At 40.4% G+C, this 19,891-nt stretch overlaps 1 protein-coding gene across 6 annotated transcripts in view; it reads left to right on the forward strand.

Annotated features, from left to right (window-relative positions):
- Positions 1-19,891, forward strand: part of Dock4 (dedicator of cytokinesis 4) — a 417,461-nt gene that overhangs the window by 374,236 nt on the left and 23,334 nt on the right. For all 6 annotated transcript variants that reach the window (XM_048339770.1, XM_048339775.1, XM_048339771.1 and 3 more), the window contains exons 36-41: positions 6,136-6,284; positions 8,192-8,278; positions 10,317-10,421; positions 13,699-13,840; positions 15,139-15,305; positions 18,295-18,381. In XM_048339770.1, coding sequence (XP_048195727.1) covers positions 6,136-6,284; positions 8,192-8,278; positions 10,317-10,421; positions 13,699-13,840; positions 15,139-15,305; positions 18,295-18,381 — 737 coding nt within the window. The remainder of the gene's footprint in view (positions 1-6,135; positions 6,285-8,191; positions 8,279-10,316; positions 10,422-13,698; positions 13,841-15,138; positions 15,306-18,294; positions 18,382-19,891) is intronic.

Genomic DNA, 19,891 nt, shown 5'->3' on the forward strand with positions numbered 1-19,891 from the left:
CTATTATTCAGACTGGATAATTTCTACTGATTCATATTTAAGTCTGTTGGTTGTCTTCTGTCATCTCTAGTAAATCAGTAAAATTTTTGTTTTTGTTATTGAATCATCCACTTCTAAGTTTCCCATTTGGTTGTTTTCTTTTTATAGCTTCAATTTCATTACAAAGAATTTCTGTCTTTTCAAAATTGTTCACATCTACTACATGGAACATGGTTATAATAGCTACTGCGTAGTCTGTGTCGACAATTCCAATGTGTGAGTCATCTTTGGGTTGGCATCTGTTAATTGCCTTTTCCTTTTGAGAGTTATTTAGCTTCCTGGTTTCTTGAATGTCAAGTAATTATGGATTACAACCTGGACCGTTTGAGTGTTATGTTATCAGTCTCTAGATTCTGTTAACAAATCTTCCAGAGAATGTTGACTTGACTCTTTTACTTTTAACAATAAATCCAGTTAGATTCAAACTTCAAGTCCTGTACCACCTTTTACTGTCAGCTTGCGATTCTACTGTCAGCTTGGCTCTGAAGTCAAGGCTAGATCTTCTTCATGATTTGATGTGCTTGCCGAATGTGGTCTGCTGAGGGCTAAGTAGGGGGCACAGCACCTTCAGTGACTGCTACCAGTGCCATTTCTCTCCCTTCCACCACTGCCCACAACTCTACCTGGGATCCACTCAGGGAGAAACCAGAGAAGAAAATAACTGTATCCTATATGAGCCCTAGAGCTAGTTTCTGGACTAGAAGAGTTTTTGTTAGATCTTTTATAGTCTCATTTCTTTTTTTTTTTTTTTCAATACTTTGCTAATTCCTTTATTCTTTTTCATTTTTTTTTCTCAAATTTTTATTATCAAACTGACGTACAGAGAGGTTACAGTATCATACGTTGGGCATTGGATACATTTCTTGTACTGTTTGTTGCCTTGTCCCTCATGCCCCCCTCCCTCCCCCCCTTTCCCTCCCCCCTATAGTCTTATTTCTATTTGCAGTTTCAGGTGATAGAAAACTTTAAGGCCAGAGATAATCAGGCAAAAAAAAAAAATACAAACAAACAACTCAACACTTTATTCTCTGAAGTGTTGGTTTTCCTACTGAGTCATGTTTATTTTGGGGTCTACTCCAGTGTTCACCTTGTATATTCTGTCAAGAGTATTTAATTGTAATCACTGGAGAGAGAGAGTAGAATGTACTTACTACATCCCAACCAGAGCCCTTTCACTGGCTTGAGGAATTGTGATGATAGGCTTTTGCCACACTACTCTACCACAGAAATCATTTCTGTAATGGCTCCCAGAATTTAAATCTGCCTCTAGCTCCATGATCTCAGTAGCATCACAGTTTGCTGTGTAGAGACTATGATACTGTCCACAACCATAACTCTTCCTAACTTCTGCCCAGTAGTTGTTCCTGAGATTCTACAGAATCTCAGATTTTATTTCCTAAAAGTCTCACAAAACCATTTCTGTTTATTGTTCCCACTTTTACTGCCTCAGTGAAGCTTTCATGGTCTCTTGTCTGAATTCCCTCCTAACTGTTACTTGTTTTTCGAGCAGGGGTCAGCAAACTACAACCTTCAGGCCAACCACCTGCTTCTTATTATTAGAACTCAGCTGTGCTCACTCATGTATTGTCTATGGGTACTTCTGTGCCATAGAGGAAAAACAGAATGGTTGCAACCAGCCTAAAATAACTACAGTCTTACAATGAGCCTAGTTATGTAGTGTCTGGACCTTTAAGAGAAAGTCCCTGATTCCTTCTCTAGATATAACTATATTGTCAGTGTATGTATTCCACAAAGCCTGTCATATTGTATCAATATGTGTCCATTCAACTTTATGTGTACAACCTTACCAGTTGTACTATATACCTTCTTTCCATACCTTCTTTCTCAGGACCAGCTCTTTTATAGCTTTTCCTCGAAGTCTTCCCCTTCTTGCTAGTTGCTTCTTTTTCTTTTCCTCATAGCTGTACAGCTACTACCCTTCACCTTTCACCTGCTCTGAAGTGACCTTTCCATCTCTTTTTTCTCATTATATTTTCTCTAATTTCCATGAAAGCACTTATTACATAATTTCTATTAGCTATATTTTATCTAAGATGTATGTATGTGTGTGCACTATGCATGCATATGTTTGTGTAGGTAGAAAGACAAATAGATAATTTCCTTGGGGCTGGGAATACGGCCTAGTGGCAAGAGTGCTTGCCTCGTACACATGAGGCCCTGGGTTCGATTCCTCAGCACCACATATACAGAAAATGGCCAGAAGTGGCGCTGTGGCTCAAGTGGCAGAGTGCTAACCTTGAGCAAAAAAGAAGCCAGGGACAGTGCTCAGGCCCTGAGTTCACGGCCTAGGATTGGCCAAAAAAAAAAAAAGATAATTTCCTGTAAAAGGGTAAGTTTCTGAGGAGAGAAATAATATTTTCGAGTTCTCAGTTTTCTAGTCAGATTTTTTGGAAATAGTACCTAGAAATGTGAGATCTAAGTAAATTTATCAGTAATGAATTCAGTCATTAATTAAATTTTCACACCTAGTAGCCAATTTTCCCTCAATCTTGATAAATCCTAAATCAACAAGGAAACAACCTAGTAGGCTTATTTCATTTTATAGAGCATAAAATAAGAAATGAGAGAGGAACCAAGGACAGGCTATTCCAAATATGGAAAAAGATATATTTTGGTCCTCTGAAACAAAGTCTAGATTTATCTGATAGTTTACAAATTGATCTCTTTATTTACTCAGCATACAGTTTTATGTCCCCAAAATCCTAAGTAATAAGTTGTTTCGTCTTATGACATTTGTTTCCTCTCCTATGTTCTCATTTGTGTGTGTGTGTGTGTGTATCTGTTGTTGAAAAAAGTGAAAAGGATGGGAAAACTTTTTTACTTTATGAAGTGAGTTAACCATTTGCTGGCCTTCTATAATATTTTCAACCATCTCCGCTCTCCTATTTCCTTCTTTCATGAATGTCCTCACTACATACAGCTCAAAATAGTGCAATGTCTCATATTTAATTTGGGATTGGTGATTTATGCTTAAAATGCTACACTTTTTTAAAAGGTCCTCCAGAAATCCTTCTTCCACATATTTGGAATAATAAACATAAAGTAGTACCGTGGACATGTACAACTTACTAATTTGCTCAAAATCAGTATCACAGCTCATCGTATATTTGCTTTCATTTAACAAAATCTTTCCACAGACTCCTCTACACAAACCACATGTCTCAGATAAATGCTCATTTTCCCAAATCACGTTCTGAAATGGTTGTTATTTGTCTTCATCTTTCTCCCATGTCACCATTTAGTTATTTGTCAGCTTCTCTGGAAACCTGCCAGACTCGCAAGGGGCAGCTCGCCCACATCTGCCATCCCAAACATCCCTGGGCCTTCCAAGGACAAGCATTTTTGGAAAACCATTATTTTGAACTGGAAATCTTTATTGCTCTTTCTTTTTAAAAATGTTAGTAGAATATGCACTAAAACAACACCATAGCCACTTTTAAGTATACAGCTCAGTGCTTTAAAAAAAAAACATCTAAATTGGTGTAACCATTACAATGCACCATCTACCTCCAGAACTTGTTCGTCTTCCCAAACTGGAAACTGCCTCTGCCCCCTGACCTGGCTGCCCCATCATACTCTGTATGATCAATCATGATCAATCATGATCAATCACGCCTGTGGGGCGAGAACTAGGGAAAGGGGACTGCTTTGTCTTCTTAATCCTGTGAAATGACTGCTTAATTTCTAGATTCTTTTGAGTGCACAGTTGCTGAGGGGAGACACAAAAGAAATTTAAGAGATGTGCCTAGATCTTACTTGAGAAGGGCTTGGAGAAATAAGCTGGAGAGCAGGTGTGAATCAGCATGGTCTATGAGGGAAGCAGAGGACAGGAAGAAAGTATGTAGGAGGGAGCAAAGACACATGGGAGGGGTTTTTTTTCTGTGGTTCTTTGTTGTTTTTTTTTAGGTTTTCCACATTGGTTACAAAAATAGGCAGGAAATTAAACAAGAGGACTTCCTCTTAGATATTAGAGAAAGATAGAAGGCTATTCAAAAGATGGCACAGCTCTGATGATCTGGTTTTTGTAGTTCTTGTAGAGTTTTCCATGGGGACCTCTGTTATGGGGCTTTAGCAGTTTCCTCATCTACCAGGTAGCTGACACTTTCACCATATAGTCTCTCTGTTCCTCTGATGTTCAGTCCCCACAAGGAGTGCAGCAGAAGGCATCCCCATCTCTGTGGGCAACTTTCTTGTGCCCAGATGTCTGTGGATCAGTATGCGTTTAACTTACTTCCTTAACAGCTGATGATAGAACCCAGGGCTCCAACTATAAGAGCTGGAGGTCCAGCAGCTTCTGAGAATTCTTTCTTGGGAGGGCAAGGGGCTGGTACTGGGGTTTGAACACACGGCCTCATGCTCTTGCTTGCCTTTTCACTCAAGACTGCCACTTGATCCACACCTCCACACTTGTTGCTGGAGATTTATGAGACTCATAGATTCATGTGGCTTCAATCCTTCATGTAGATTCAGTCCTCATATCTCAGCCTCCTAAGTAGGTAGGATTACGGGCATGAGCCTCTGTACCCAACTTCTTAAAAGCAACTTAAGCTACTTCTTCTTACCTAAACTATGTAGAAGGAGAGATTGGTAGAACTAGATAATGAGCAATTGTCTCTCTCTTAGGAAGCCTAAATTTATTGTTTTAGCTACTGAGAGTTATTTACTGGTTTTGATAAGGAGGGTAACATGACTATTGGCATTAAAAGAAGATTCTGTTGATAATAGTGTACAAGTAAAGGGAGAGACATGAGAAACTGCTGGTTGGTTGGGAAAGCATTGGAAAAATAATCAAAGGCAGGTGATTATTGTAGTTCACTGATGGTAATTATCAAGAGTCCCTTGTCTTGTGGGAGTTCTTTTCTTACCAGGTAAGATCAAAGCAATAAGTATCCTGGTCTTTCTTATTTCACTATTTTATATGTAGTGATGGACAAATGATAATAGTATTTGAACTGAACACAGTACTTTAGAACTTTCTATGTAGTTATGCTTAAGACAGATCAATGAAGATTTGCTCTGTACTGATACTATGTTAAGAGCTAATCTTGAATCTTTTAAGAGGCATATGGTGTTATAGTTACATGGATTTTAATAATATAAGGCTTGGTTGATTTTCTTCAGTTTTAGGAAATGGGTTGACAATAACAGTGTCAATGGAAAAAAAATAGTCCTTTATCAGTGGCAATGAATTCTGCATTTCATTCTCAATCTGTTTGCCCAGATTTATTTGCAGAATGTCAAGTAGTCTATGAAATTTCACTGCCTGTTACCTGAGCTTAAGTCCCCAAGCTACCATTTCTCCTTGTCTGTGTACAGAAAATCAACCTGTTGTTTATTTCTCTAGGAAATCCAGCTACCCCGAGCATGTAATGATTTCAGTAGCCTTGCTGAAATCTGTGAGTTCAACCAGGAGAGTCTGCTCACACAGCCCACATATTTGCTTGCCCTCCTCTGATTTTCCTTCCCACTCTTCCACCATCTCCTCCCTAGACTAATGGAAGATGGTTTCCCTTTTCTTTCTTGCTTTTGTTTGGGAAAGAGGGCAGGGATTTTGTTTTTGTTTTTCACTCAGCTTCTCTGGCTTCTTCGAACTCTTGCTATATCCTCCAATACCAGTTGAAAACTTTTTAACCCTTTATTTCACTGAAGAATTTAGGTGCTGTTAATTTTTATTTGTTTACTAAATATTTCCTATTCAGTGTCTCATAGTGCCTAAGGAGTTTGCTTATGAATTTTTCTAGCAAACAGAGGCATGCCCCCACATGTATTTTTGAGCCCGATACAATAAGATATCCTTGAGCATATCTCTTAAACCCATAAGAAATGGACAGTATAGGGTGGGCATTTAAAAAAAATACTAGGAACTGAAGGGTTAAACTTAGCTCTCTGATAATTTTATCACAGAGAAATCACCATTCACAAACCTGTTCTTGCCTAGATTCTGGACATGTTTTGTACAATGTACCAAAATTCGGGCTATAATGTTTTTTTCCAGTTTAGCTAAAACTGGTCCCATTTGAAGGGAGGTGGTTTGAGGTCCTGTCTGAAAATCCCTGTCTTCCCCTTGACTTCCAGAGGCTGCGTACACCCTCCTCTTGTACGATGAGCTGCTGGAGTGGTCTGATCGGCCCCTCAGGGAGTTCTTGACCTACCCTATGCAAACAGAATGGCAACGCAAGGAGCACCTGCACCTCACCATCATTCAGAACTTTGATAGAGGGAAAGTAAGTGGTCCTGCTCATGACCGACTGTGGTGACTAAGTCGGTGGCCCTTCCCTTTCATTTCTAGTATATAATAGCTACGATCTCAAGCAAGATTCCTCACACTAATTTACATCAGAAACACCCAAGAGCTATTGAAATGCAGGTGCCAAGACCCTGGCCCTGGCCCTAGCCATTCTCATTAAGTAGGCCTGACATAGGGCCAGGGAATATAAGGTTTAATAAGAGCTAGGAGACTCCATGCATAGGACCTCTGCACCAGCCTTTTGTAAACACTGATCTTGACTAATGGTCAGACTGGTATGCCAGAGACTAGGTGGCTAGTATAAGTGAAAGAAATTTCTTTCTCATGGTTGGGGAGACTGGGAAGTCCAAAATGAAGCTTCAGCAAGTTCAGTGTAGCTTCCATAGACAAAGTCTTCACCCTGTGTCCTCACATGGTGGAAGGGGTAGCTGGCTCTCACTCCTCTTTATAAAGGCACTAATGCCATTCATGGGGCATTGACCCAATCACCTTCCAGATGCCCTTCTCCATCATACCATCACTTTGGGAATTTCAACATATGAATGTAGAGGAACACAGAGACCATAGCACTCAGCTATTTTATTCTCAGAAAAACTAGCATGCATCTGCCCCATTCAACATGTTTTCAGGTACAGTAAAGGTGGCTGGGTTAGTTAAAGAAGTTTGTATCATGCTTCATATACTTATAGATGTTTGAGGTGATGAAAAAATCCTAACTGGCCTCTTATTGCAGTTTTGTACATCATTCTACTTCACTTCTGCCTTCTCTTCTGATCTCTGAAGAACCGTGAACCTGACCACCACGGTTAATTTGATTTGAACCCTTGGATTGTTTCGTAGAGTGTCTTAAATTTAAACATCTCTTCCTAATCACAAAGGTTAAACAGAAAAATTGAAATTTAACCAGTGACTATCATTCTTTTGCCAAATATAATGGGATATGTCTAAAATTGGATACATGGAAATTGCTTATTTCATATCCCCCTTTATTATTTAACTAACTACATATAACATTTCCATATGTACAACAAGCAGTTATAAAATCTCAACTATTGGCCTGTTCTGAGAGTATTGTACTAGATCAAGGTCATATCCATGGCTTTGAGGGCACATAGCTCACTACCTATTTCTCTATAACCTATAAACTACAAATAGCTTCTACAATTTTAAATGGGTGAAAAGAACTGAACCAATAATATTTCATGGATGTGAAAATTACAGGTAATTTTCATAAATTCTGACTAGAATATAGCCATAGTCATTCATGCCTACACCTGCTTCTGTGCTGTAACAGATGGATGAATAGTTCTTACAAACATCCTATGACCCTCAAAGGCAAATAAATATTTTGACTACCTATCCTTTTGCAGGAAAAGTTTGTTGATAGCAATACTAGATCAACCAACTTTTGCATTTTTTTCTGAGAGCAGCCAGCTGGTCTAAGATGGTCTAATGACCCAAACAGTTGTCAAGTGCAGGATATCCCAGCAAGGGCTCCAAAGTTCCAGCATGGATAATTGGGCCTTAGGGTCAGTGATAATTCTTTTTCAACACTGAAAGCTTAGGATTATCCAACTATGCAGCCATTGTGGGACTGCAGTGATTTCAAGGTGATGATCCTGAAATAACACTAGAAAATCCTGTTTCTGCACCATATGCTAATGACTTGTCACAAACAATGATTTCCCACTCTCCGATGATTTTTACTAATGTGCGCAACAATTGCACAATGTTTTTCATGTTTAAAATTTCAGTGATTCTATCCAAGCTATGTTGTAAAGATAAGAGTTAAGTTGTTTGCTCTGAAAGCTGTTATATGCTGACCTTTGGGTGGAAGTAAGTGAATCTGGTAGATGGTTACATTTCTGTCATTCTTCTGTTCAGTGTTGGGAGAATGGCATCATCCTGTGCCGGAAGATTGCAGAGCAGTATGAGAGTTACTATGACTACAGAAACCTGAGCAAGATGAGGGTAAGGTACTGGGTGCATTCTAATCAGGCTTTGGTGTCCCTTTTTGATTAACTTGACAGCATGGTTTTGTGAAATCAACTTGTGATCATCTTGATATGCTCTGCAGAAACATTTTTTAAGATAAGTGTTTTCTCTGAAGCATACTCAGTTATGTATACAGAGAAATAGCAAATTGATCTGTGTAATGCTTTTGATTAATGTACAAAAGTGAACCCTTGATCTGTTTCTAAAATACCTGAAATATCTAAAACACGCCATCTAATTCAGGATTAATATTTTTAAGTTTATTGTGGAAAATCTCCACACAGTTTGAAGAGCCTCCCAATTGTACACAAATCTCTGTGACAACAGACCATAATCTGCAAAGCAGATTAGTAAAAATGGCTAGCTGGCTCACTTTAAAATATATTAGGGCCATATTCTCTGTCAACTCGATTTAGCTTTAGAAATATGTCCTTGGTAAATGAAAACTGAGGTTCTTAGTACCTAAAAGCTTAAGGAGTTTAACAGTCTCTGTTCCTCAGTCAGTTGTCTTGTATCTTCTTACTTTAGGTTCCAAGAAGCGCTTGTCCTCCAAGTCCTTATTCTTTGGTGGTGTGAATGTTTTGTGCCTTACTGCAATACACAGTTCATGATGCGTGCTGTGGTTGTTCTAAAAAGTTTCTAAACCAGGATCATTAGGAGCTGGGTACCAGTGGCTCACGCCTCTAATCTTAGCTACTCAGGAGTCTGAGATCTGAGGATCACAGTTCAAAGCCTGCCCAATGCAGGAAAGTCTAGGAGATTCTTTTCTACAACTAACCAGTAAAAGGGCAGGAGTGGAGCTGAGCAAAAAAGCTTAAGGGAAATCTACTCATTGCCTTACATATGAAACTATAACCCTCTGTACTTCACTTTGACAATAAAGGGGAAAAAATAAAAAACAAAAAACAAAAGGCTTAAGGGGCAGCGCCAGGGTCCTGAGTTCAAGCCCCAACATGGGCATAAAAAATAAAATAAAAAGACATGATCGTCAGTTCTATACACTACCAAAAAAAATCATGATGGTGACTTTAATTCTGAGGTAGTCATTGAAGAGATAATATACACCTCTAACACCTTGCAGAATCCCTGACACCAGAGTCCTTTTGTTTACCTGCAGGAAAGGCTCTGTCCTTTGGCACAGAACTTCATGTCAGCAGTTCATTGCTGTCTCATCTAAAATGAAAACCAAAGAGAGAAATCTTGTTTTAACTTCAATTCATCATGCTGACTCTGGCAGGCACTGCAGCTTTATATAAAAGTGTGGCCTATCATCTTTTGGCATCCGGTCTCTGCACAGACGTGAAGTTACAGTGTTTACCCATGAGAGCCCTTGGGTGCAATAGTCACTAACATTTTTATAAACCCAAAGCAATACACTTCAAACCAACTGCTCTTTAGGGTGCTGTTACTGGGGATGGCGGGAAGTCTTCAAGTGCAATATTAGTCTTTCTCAGGGAAACCCTGGTGAGTATAATCCCATCAAATGTATGCATTGTCAAAGACATACTTAATTGCTTCCAGCCCAGACAGCACTTGGCTCTATGGGGCTCCTTGGGTTTGGTTTGTTAGTTTACCCTTTTTCACCTATTTGAGGATGCACCTTCCAACTGCTTTACAAGGTAAAGCCAAATCCACAGGGTAAATATACTTGGCACAAGAATTCTCCAGAACGTGTTTGCCTCAAATTGTTCACAGTACTTTCTACTTAATGATGAAGAAAATATTCCTTCTATAGACTATGTGATTGATTTATTCTAGTGATCACACATAAAAGTAACCCTGCTCACAGCAGAGGTCGTGACAGAGACCATATGTCCTGCCAAGCCTAAAATATTTACTCTATAGACATTTATAGAAAAACTTTGCCAGCTTAAGGAACACCATTTTGCTTTTTTCTTTTCTGACTTGCAATGAAGATCACTTTTCTACAGAAGAAATGGCTTCTTTAATTAGTTTATCTATTGGGGATGATGGCTGGGATGGGATATTTCGAACTTCTCTGCTGCTTCCCTAGATGATGGAGGCTTCATTGTATGACAAGATCATGGACCAGCAGCGTCTGGAACCAGAGTTCTTCAGAGTTGGATTTTATGGGAAAAAGTTTCCATTTTTTTTAAGAGTAAGTATTATACCATTTCATTTGTTTGCATCCTATTCAGATTTCTCAAAAAAGAATACCAAGATCTTTTTTATCTCTCACAATGGGTAATAAGGTGGATAATGTCATGTTGGATTTCTTTTTTAACCATTTAGTTTACATACAGCACATTCATATTCATCTACAGTCCTTCGTTTTGGATCATTTCCCAAGAGATCAAGCAATCTTTCCCTTTCTAAGTGTATTTTATAACCAGTCTTGGGTGATTATAGTTGGTCTTCTGTGGTATTCACTATTCTTTTCAGTCTGCAATTTCCATTAGAGAAAAATAGGGAGGAGGAGTTCTTCAGGGACTTAGAATCCCTGTGAGAAGCAGTGCAGTTTCACGTCCTGTGGAAATTGTACCTGCAGAACCATGTGAAGAGTGTTGTTTGGCCTTTTCGCTGGCTTTGTGTAAAAGTAAATGTCAACCAGCAAAAAAAGATCCAATTTACTACTAATGGAAGCTTTCTACAAAGAGAAATTTCCAGATATTCTAAGATGCCTACTAGGTAATGAAATAATCAACTCCATTCTTTCCGTTTTTTACCCTTGTACTGTTTTGTATGGATGAGTATTTATAGAAGACTTAATTAGAGCATACTGAGGTGTTCAATAATGCTTGTTATTGAAAAGTTACATTGAAAGAATGGTTAACAGAGCAAATTCTCATGCTCACACACTTACAGAGAACTGGCCTGGTATATTTGAATCCATTTCTTATAAGTTTAAATCTCAGTGAGTAAATATTTTAGTATTTGGGTTAACCCACATCCTTCTTTAGCTGTCAATGCATATGAATATAGATGGGATGAGAGTACAGGATGAGAGGAAGAGCAAAGACAGCCTTTGTTGTCTATTTAGTCATCATTCATTTTGCTGGGTAAATCAGAATACAGAGTCAGAATACATTTATTTGCACCAAAAGGTGTCACTTTTCTCTAGAAAGTTTGAGTGCACAGCCATCTAAAGTCTTGATTTCTAGGTATAGTCTACATAACTTTTTATGAAGCATTATGATTTAGTTTGAATCACAAGAAACAAGCATTTTCTATAGCCTTTTCTCTGGTTGTCTGCAGCTACAAACCTGCCCCAGTCTCTGTGTGTGTGTATGTGTGTGTGTGTGTGTGTTCACTGTTGTTTCTGTTTTTATTTTTAATTTTTAATTTACTTTTTACTTTTGTGAAAGTGTTGATTTGTTTTGTCTTTGTGCTGATATTGAGGTTGAACTCTGGGCCTCATACTCTCACTTGGCTTTTTTGCTCATGGGTGGTCCTCTACCACTTGAGCCACCCTTTCCCTTCTAGCTTTTTGCTGGTTAACTGGAGATGAGAGGCTCTAGAATCTGCTTGGGCGAGCTTCTAACCAAGATCCTCAAATCTCATCCTCCTGAGTAGCTAGATAAAAATATACACTGGTAGACAAGCTACCAGTGCCTGCTTATTTGATTTGGTTTGGTGATTGGATCTTGTTGTATATCCCAGGCTGGCCTTGAACTCAGCATCTTCCTCCCTCTACCTTTTGTATATGCCATCACACTTTCCTTCTAGTTTTTTTCTAATTTCCTTTACTACAGTCTTGCAGCTCTTCCGTTGACTGTTTTATGTAATCATATGAATCATGGAGAGTTGAAAAACACAGAAAACCTTGGACTTTAGCCTCTTCAGGCTACAAACTGTTTTTCCCATTTCTTCAAAACCTTTGGAGCATAAGATCTCACATCTCTCCTAGTTTTAGTAGCTCCTGATTTGGCCCTAACTAACCAGGCCATGTGCAGAATAACTGAGCTCAGGCTTTGGACACCTGAGTTTAAATCTAGTACACATGGACAAAGTACTTGAAAGCCTTTGAGCCTTGGTTTCTAGTTATAATGTAGCATGGGGATGGGTGGCTACTTTTCAAGCTTGCACAGATTAAATAAGATCAGCTCAGAGTACAGAGTTGATAACTGAAAAGTGATAGAAGTTTCCAAAGTGAGCTGTCAGAAAGACTTCCATCACATGTAATCAACTTGTGAAGGTACTTTTGGAAAACCTGCCCATCTTTCTTTCTAGTTCTGACCTAAATGAGTAAGTCCTGACTTACAGAATACTTAAGTATATCCTAAACCTAAAACACCCAATATTTGACCCAATATTTGGCAAGTCTCTAAAACTCTTAAGACAGCTCCCACCAGGCAAGCATGTTCCTGGTTATCAGAAATCAAGCTGAGCTGGTTCTCCTAGCCCTCCGAAGGCGAGAGCACAAATGAGCTCAGCCTTCTTCTCACAGAAGGCTCTAGTCAGTGGAGGAGGTGAGGCTGCTCTCAGAAGCTTTTTAAAAAAGAATTCAGTAAAATACACGTTCAGTTTTTACATTTACTTCCTTATCTTCCAAATGGTAACATTTTATTTATAAATTAGACATCAAGTTTATACTAATCACCTGTAGCTGATAGCCATGCCCACAGCTCACACATGGAATCTTAGCAGGGATCCAGGGGTGAAGGATGCTGGCAGGAGAGGAGGAAAATCAGGAAGAATCATGTCTTAAAGCCCGCCCAGGTAAAAAGTGGGTGGTGACCACCATTTTAAACAGTAGCAAAGCACAATGGTGCATGCCTGTCATCCAGCTATATGGGAAGTAAGATCAAGACATTACAGTTTCAGGCTACCCCAGGCAAAACGTTTCATTAGACTATCTTAACAGAAATAGCTGGACGCCTTGATTCCAGGTATGTGGAAAACATAAAGAGGGAATTGTGGTACAGGGTAACCCTGGCAAAAAGTCAAGACCTTTTCATCTCCAAAATAACAAGACCAAAAAGAGCTGGAGGTGCGACTCTATCAGTGGAGCACCAGCTGAGCAAGTGTGAAGCACTGAGTTCAAACTGCAGTGTGGTGAGAAAAAAAGAAAAAGATTTGAGCCTCAACATTTTGAATATTGCTTCGGTTTTGTATTTTGGTACTCCAAGAGTCAGACACCTTTTGTACTTCATGGAATGGAACAGGGAAGCGTGAGACACTCAGTTGAGCCTTATTTAAAGCAATAGAGATCACACTGAAACATCTGTACAATTTAATATGCACCAATAAAAAAAAAGTAGAGACTACATGCTTTTTTGCTCTGAGTTTTTAATATTTGGGGTTTTTTTTCAAGCTGTTGCATGGATTTTGTCACAATTGTAGTCTAATGATTGGTCAGTCACTGGCATTATGGTCACACATTGTGGTTTTTCTGTGTAATGAACACCTAATTTCTTGTTTGGTTTCTTCCTCAGAATAAGGAGTTCGTGTGTCGAGGGCATGACTATGAGAGGTTGGAAGCCTTCCAGCAGAGAATGCTGAACGAGTTCCCCCATGCCATTGCCATGCAGCATGCCAACCAGCCCGATGAAACCATTTTCCAGGCGGAAGCACAGTGTATCCATGTGTAGCTCCACTGGGTTCCAGTCAGGTTGCTCCAGCCATTAGCTACAGAGCATTTTCCTGCAGGGCTGTTCAGCCACAAGTCCCTTTTCAGTAGATTCTTACCCTGACCGTCTTAATGTTAGCTTTGCTCATTCTGCACAGAATTTAATTGCTCTTTTACAATGTCAGTTGAAAAGAAAACCTTTAAACATTCCCATTAAAGAACTTTTTTCCTTTTAATTAAAACTCCTTCATATCTCAACCCCACTTTTTTTAAAGCTCCTTTTAAGTGATTTCCCTTAGAATAGTTTTCCAGCCTCCCTGTATGAACTATTTCAGTTCAAGGAAATGATAGAGTTGTGGTCATGATGTCCATCATTCATCCCTTTTTTTGTCTTAGTACTTTTATTCTGAAATGCAGAATGGAAGAGAAAGAGGAAGAAGCCCCAGGATCTTTTGAGGGGCTCCTACCCTCACTGGGTAGCACTTAGTAATCACCACCTACCTTACACTCCCACTGTCACAACAAAACAACCCAGGTAGAGTTGCATATTGATTACAGACAAGGCCACGTGCCCACTGCTCCTTCAACTGGCCCCCTTCCCTCTGCAGCAGTGATCTTATAGAACTTATGAACTGCCTGTGACAATTATGGTTAGCCTTTCAAAACAGAGACCCAACTACCATGGAAGCAAGAAATTGCATAAAAGAGGATTTTGTTGTCTGTCTGAAAGAAAGAGATGCATAAAGATAATTGCCGTTTGAATGTAAGAGTTTAAAATAATCACAACTAAGCAAGCACTCCGTTCATCAGTTACCTGAGTTTGGGAGAATGGGAGTCACAAGTGTAGGGATCATAGTGGCACAGGTCACTCACTGTCAGTCATTGTCAGTGTTTTAGTTTCTTTCTTTGGTCCTTGTCACATGAGGCTATACGTAACACCATAAATGAACAATAGATTTGAAAGGACTGTGCACACACTAAAGAGGGTTTATGTACAACAATTAGAAGATTCTTCTGAGTACCTAAGACTCAAACCATCCCTGCCTACCCGACCCTAAACATACTAGTAGTACAGAGGTTCACCTTGTCAAAATCTCCTAGCAAGAAGAATTCAGGGGCTTCAGTATGAAACATGGTATGAAGTGAGTTCTTTAGCATCATCTTTAGCAATTTTTTTAAAAAATGATTTTAGCCTCAATGCAAACAGCAGCTTGTTACCCACCCTCCCCTCTACATGTCTCAGCTCAAGACAGACTTCTTGGAAATTTGCCAAATCCATTTCCCTCCTTGACTCTTGAATCACTAGATTTGCAGATATATGCTGTGACTCCCATTCCAGAGAACCAGGAGGTCTTGCAGAGAGAAGGTGTTCCGGACAACATCAAAAGTTTCTATAAAGTGAATCACATCTGGAAATTCCGCTATGACAGACCATTCCACAAAGGCACAAAAGATAAGGAGAATGAATTCAAGGTACCGGGCAGTCCTTATCATTCTGTCTCCTCTGTGCTCTACTAGGCCGTGGCTTCTCGGGGACAGACTCTTGGTAAATGTTTGTTTGTCATAGACCCCAGAAGGAACTCTGGGAATCCTTTAGCCTAGGCGGTCTTCAACTCTACTATATGGTAGAGTGGCAGGGGTGCTTTCTTTCACCAAACAGACTTTTGGTCTCCAGCTCAGGAACTCTGAGTCAGGATTTCTGACTTGAGAATCACTAATCCTGGCATTAGAAATGTCACCAAAGGGGGGGGGGGGGGATGGTCCTTAGATAGTTATTTGAGAACTCTTAGGGCTGACCTCAGTCCTCTCGTCCACTGAAGTTGAAACCATTGTGGAAATCTCAGGATGTGTATTGTAGACACAGGTGAGTACAAGGAGAAAAGAAGACTTCATGAGGAGGGAGAAAGAAGCCCTGAGTCAGAACAAGTGGGTAGGGTGCTGGTTCAGTGAGTTCCATACTATCTTTTGTTGCTTTTTCCCCCCATTAGAACAGTATGGGATTCGGATTTGGGGGCAGGACTCAGAGCAAAAGCACATCTTGTCCTCAGCATGTGCTGTCTGCTCTCAGTAGTTATAATTTGACTTGTTAGTTCAGCATGCTGCTAGCCAGAAGGGGTAAAAGTTCTCACTGTCTCTACTTGGGGGAAAAGAGGCAGACTGTTCAGCAAATCAATGTGATCTTCCCTCTCCTTGAAAAAAAAGTGGCATAGATAGATATCCAGACAGGTCTCAAGTCAGGCAGTATTTGCACTCAAACCAAAACTGCCAAGTGAACTCCTTTGCCTTCATCACAGATATTCCTTCCTTAAGCTAGGAAATCATTTTAACAATATCAGCCATAATTGCCTAATACTGACACTCTGGGCAACCGTACCTCACTCAGTGCTCAGTGCTACCTGTAATAACTCTAGTAATTGCTCAGTCAAGAGGTTAGAAAGGGAATCTGGGATTGTTTTGCAGTTTCAATGGGGCTGAATAAGGAATGAATCTTTCTGCAAACAGATTTGATGGGTTAAATAGTAAAGCAAAAAGACCACTGGAAAAGACCACTGAAGTAGTACTTAAAAGATCCATGATGGCTTTCTAGTTCTTTCTGGACACTTCTATCATTTTTATCCTCCACTGATCTAACCAGTATAGATATAGTTCTCCATGACTTTACTTCCAGCACTAAGTCAAAGATGCACTGGATTCAAACAGCTAACTTTCTCCAAGTCCTACACCAGCTCCTCCTGGGAGGCTAGTACTAGTCCCTGTATCTTCTGACTCCCTCTCTGTTGCTTTTTCCACTAACCCACATTTTTTATGGCCCTCACTTTAAATATTGATCAGCAACATAGCAACATCAGGACAGGGGAGAGTAAATCTGGCCTCCCATCCCTGTGCTGGAATTCCAGCCTTCAGAATCTGGCTCCATACTACCCCTTCACGCTTCAAGAATCCTGTCCTCATCACAACCCACTCACCCACCTTTTCCTCCTTCTCCTCAGCTCCAGCAGCAACCAGCTTCTCTTCCTGTGTGGCTATGCCCTTTCACAAGCTGCTCTGTGCCTGCGGGCTGCTTCCTGCTACTTGTGAGCCCCCACCTTCCCACTCCAAACTCCTACACACACTTCAACACGCAGCTCACGTGCCACCTCCTCCCCTTGCGTGCATGCACACTTGTGTCCTCTGCACCTGAAACTTTCCTTTCTCTTCCCCCTGGGCTCCAGAATGCCATCAGCTCTTGTCACAGGGACTCTGCCATAATGATCTCAGTAGCTCTTGGCTAATTCAAAGAAACCTTCCCAATTTTTTTGTCGTTGATGTTGCTTGAATAAATGGCATGATTTCAAGGAGTTTTATCAAGTTGCTGTCCTCTCCAGAATACATTTGCCATAAATAAGAAAGATGAAACATAGATACCCGAATCTCATCGACAAAAGAAAATCCTGTCATAAACAGCAGCTGGTATCAGAGGCAGCTGACCTGTCCTGAGGTGTCACATCCTGATGAGAGGGAGCCCCTGCTCTAACATATAGGTGCCCCCGGCTTGAGCAGGGATCTGGGAGCTGTGAGGATGAGAGTGGAGAGGAAGCGGGTTCTAGAGTAGGTGTCACAGGGGCTCTTTTGATAATTAGAATGCAGTATTGGGGCAAGTCAGGTGTCTCCTTCAGAGTTTGTTTGGTTTACTTGTCCCATTGCTGGGAGTTGAACACCAGGCCTCATGCTCTCACTAGGCCTTTTGCTCATGGCCTGGGCTCTTATTTGGGCTATACCTCCACGTCTTTCAGGCTTTAAAATAGAATGATTGAGCTACTGATATTATGCCTAAAGCTTTCTTTCCTTAGGATACGTTTGTTCTAACCTTGTGTTGACAAGCTCATAAAAGTACTGTTAGCTGTTTCAGATAAGAATAACTGAAGCTTGAGAAGTAAAAATAGTTTAAAAACACCAGCACCAGTGCCTCATGCCTATACCCTAGCTACTCAGGAACCTGGGATCTCTGGATCACAGTACAAAGCCAGCCCTGGGAAGGAAAGTCCAGGCCAGCTAACCACTAGAAAACAAGAAGTGGAGCTGTGTCTCTAAGTGGTAGAGTGCTAGCCTTGAGCAAAAAAGCTTAAGGACAGTGCCCAAGCCCTGAGTTCAAGCCCTACAACCAAAATAAAAAAGTTTTACTTGGAATTTTAAAGAAATAGCAAAGGAAGTAACACGATGTCCTGTTTCTATATTTCCATGCTTTCTTTCTGATGTTGGAGCTTATTTGTTCTACATTGATTAGAAAAAAAAAGTTTAAGCAGTACACAGTGGAGTCATGAACATAGCTTCCACAGTATCTTACTGCGATAGTTTCCTGAGAGTGCCAATGAATACTAAAGAAAGGCTGATGGAAATGAGCAAATCTGGTTATTGTGCTGTAACCCAATGCATCTTGGGTAAAAGAAGGGCATCTTGGGGACTTAATTTGTGTATTTCACAGAGTCTCTGGGTGGAGAGGACATCCTTATACTTGGTACAGAGTTTGCCGGGCATTTCCCGCTGGTTTGAAGTGGAAAAACGTGAAGTGGTAAGTAGGATCAGAGCTCATTTGTTTTCAAGTGCTTTCTCATCACCATTTTTCATCTGGGTCATGCCAAATACTAATTGCTTCTGCTTGTAGCACGCATAAATAAAGAAAGACTCCCACTCTTGGGTGAGAAGAAGTGGAATTTCAGCTTTCCTAATAGCTCTGTGGACTTTGCTGCCTACCTGCTATGTGGCAGGCCAGTACCAAGAAGACTCCCTATCTTGTCTTGGCTTAGTCATCACCTCAGAGTTGTGACATATTTTTTCTTTTCCCAGCTCTCTCATTCTCCTTTACCAAGAAGTTAAAAACCATTGCTGCCAGCAGTCACACAGAAAGATGTTCAAAAGGCATAGCTACAAACTCAGATTTTTTCTGCGCCCCAGGCCAGTTTTGTTCATCCATTGTAGCCTTGGTTTCCTTCTAGGCAATAGAAAACTAATATAAGGCCCAGCACAGTATCTCACATACAAGGTCCTGAGTATTTTGCAGCAGCAGAAGAGATGGTGGTATATTAGTAACTGAGCAGTCTGTAGTGGAACACCATTTGGAGATTGGCCTAGTAACCATAGCACTCGGTGATTGTCAAATATGCCCTCAGCACTGATCCCCATTGTAGAGAAAAAATTTTAAAAAGCAACTAATGTCAGTCTCAACCAGAGTGAGACCCCTACCCTGCTGTCTCTACTGCTTTCCAGGCTTGAGAGCACCTTCAGTTGAACCACAGCCCCACAATCTCTTGACATCCCTTCTCCCTCCTTTGGGACATCCATCATGGCAAAGATGTGCCCTTTGATTACCACAATCCTCTGTCTGAAAGAAAATGTGGAAATAGACTGTAACTCCTACCTTGTTTAGATAACAGCCCCACTCTGTTATTGAACAAAGAAGATTCCTTGAATAACTTGTCCTACCCAGAATCTCTCAGAAGTGAAACATCAGCTTATCATGTTCTATGAAGCCAGGGATTTTACGGGGATTTTTATTTTGCAGTGCCAAAGAATGAAAGACTCACTAAACAAATTAAACTGAATTTATCAGACTGCATCAGTACAATTATATATTCCGGTACAGTCAAAGGTCACCAAAAGCAAGTCACTTATATGGTTTACCTTAGTGAATTTCACAGAAGAGGGGTGGCTGCTGTACAGTGCTCAGAGGGTCTTATTATTATGCTTCTTCCTGAGCAGCAGGGGCCCAACCCACACAAGTGTTCTTAATCATCCTTTTTGCATTAGTGATTCACAGCGCCTTTGCAGATCCATAGAGCTCAGGGTATTAAGTTCTGCAAAGTCTTACCAGTGGTCCTGGCCCTTGAAGCAGCACACACACACACACACACACACACACACACACACACGCACGCACACACGCACGCACACACGCACACACACACAGAGTTAATGGCTGGTAATAATAAGAAGAGCTTTACTAAACACAACCTTTCAAACATCAGCTGCCTACTTTATTAGAATAGGTAATCTTTTGTTCTGTCAGAACAAATCAAACTCTC

Source organism: Perognathus longimembris, chromosome 2 (genome assembly GCF_023159225.1).
Source record: "Perognathus longimembris pacificus isolate PPM17 chromosome 2, ASM2315922v1, whole genome shotgun sequence".
Classification (NCBI taxonomy): Eukaryota; Metazoa; Chordata; class Mammalia; order Rodentia; family Heteromyidae; genus Perognathus; species Perognathus longimembris.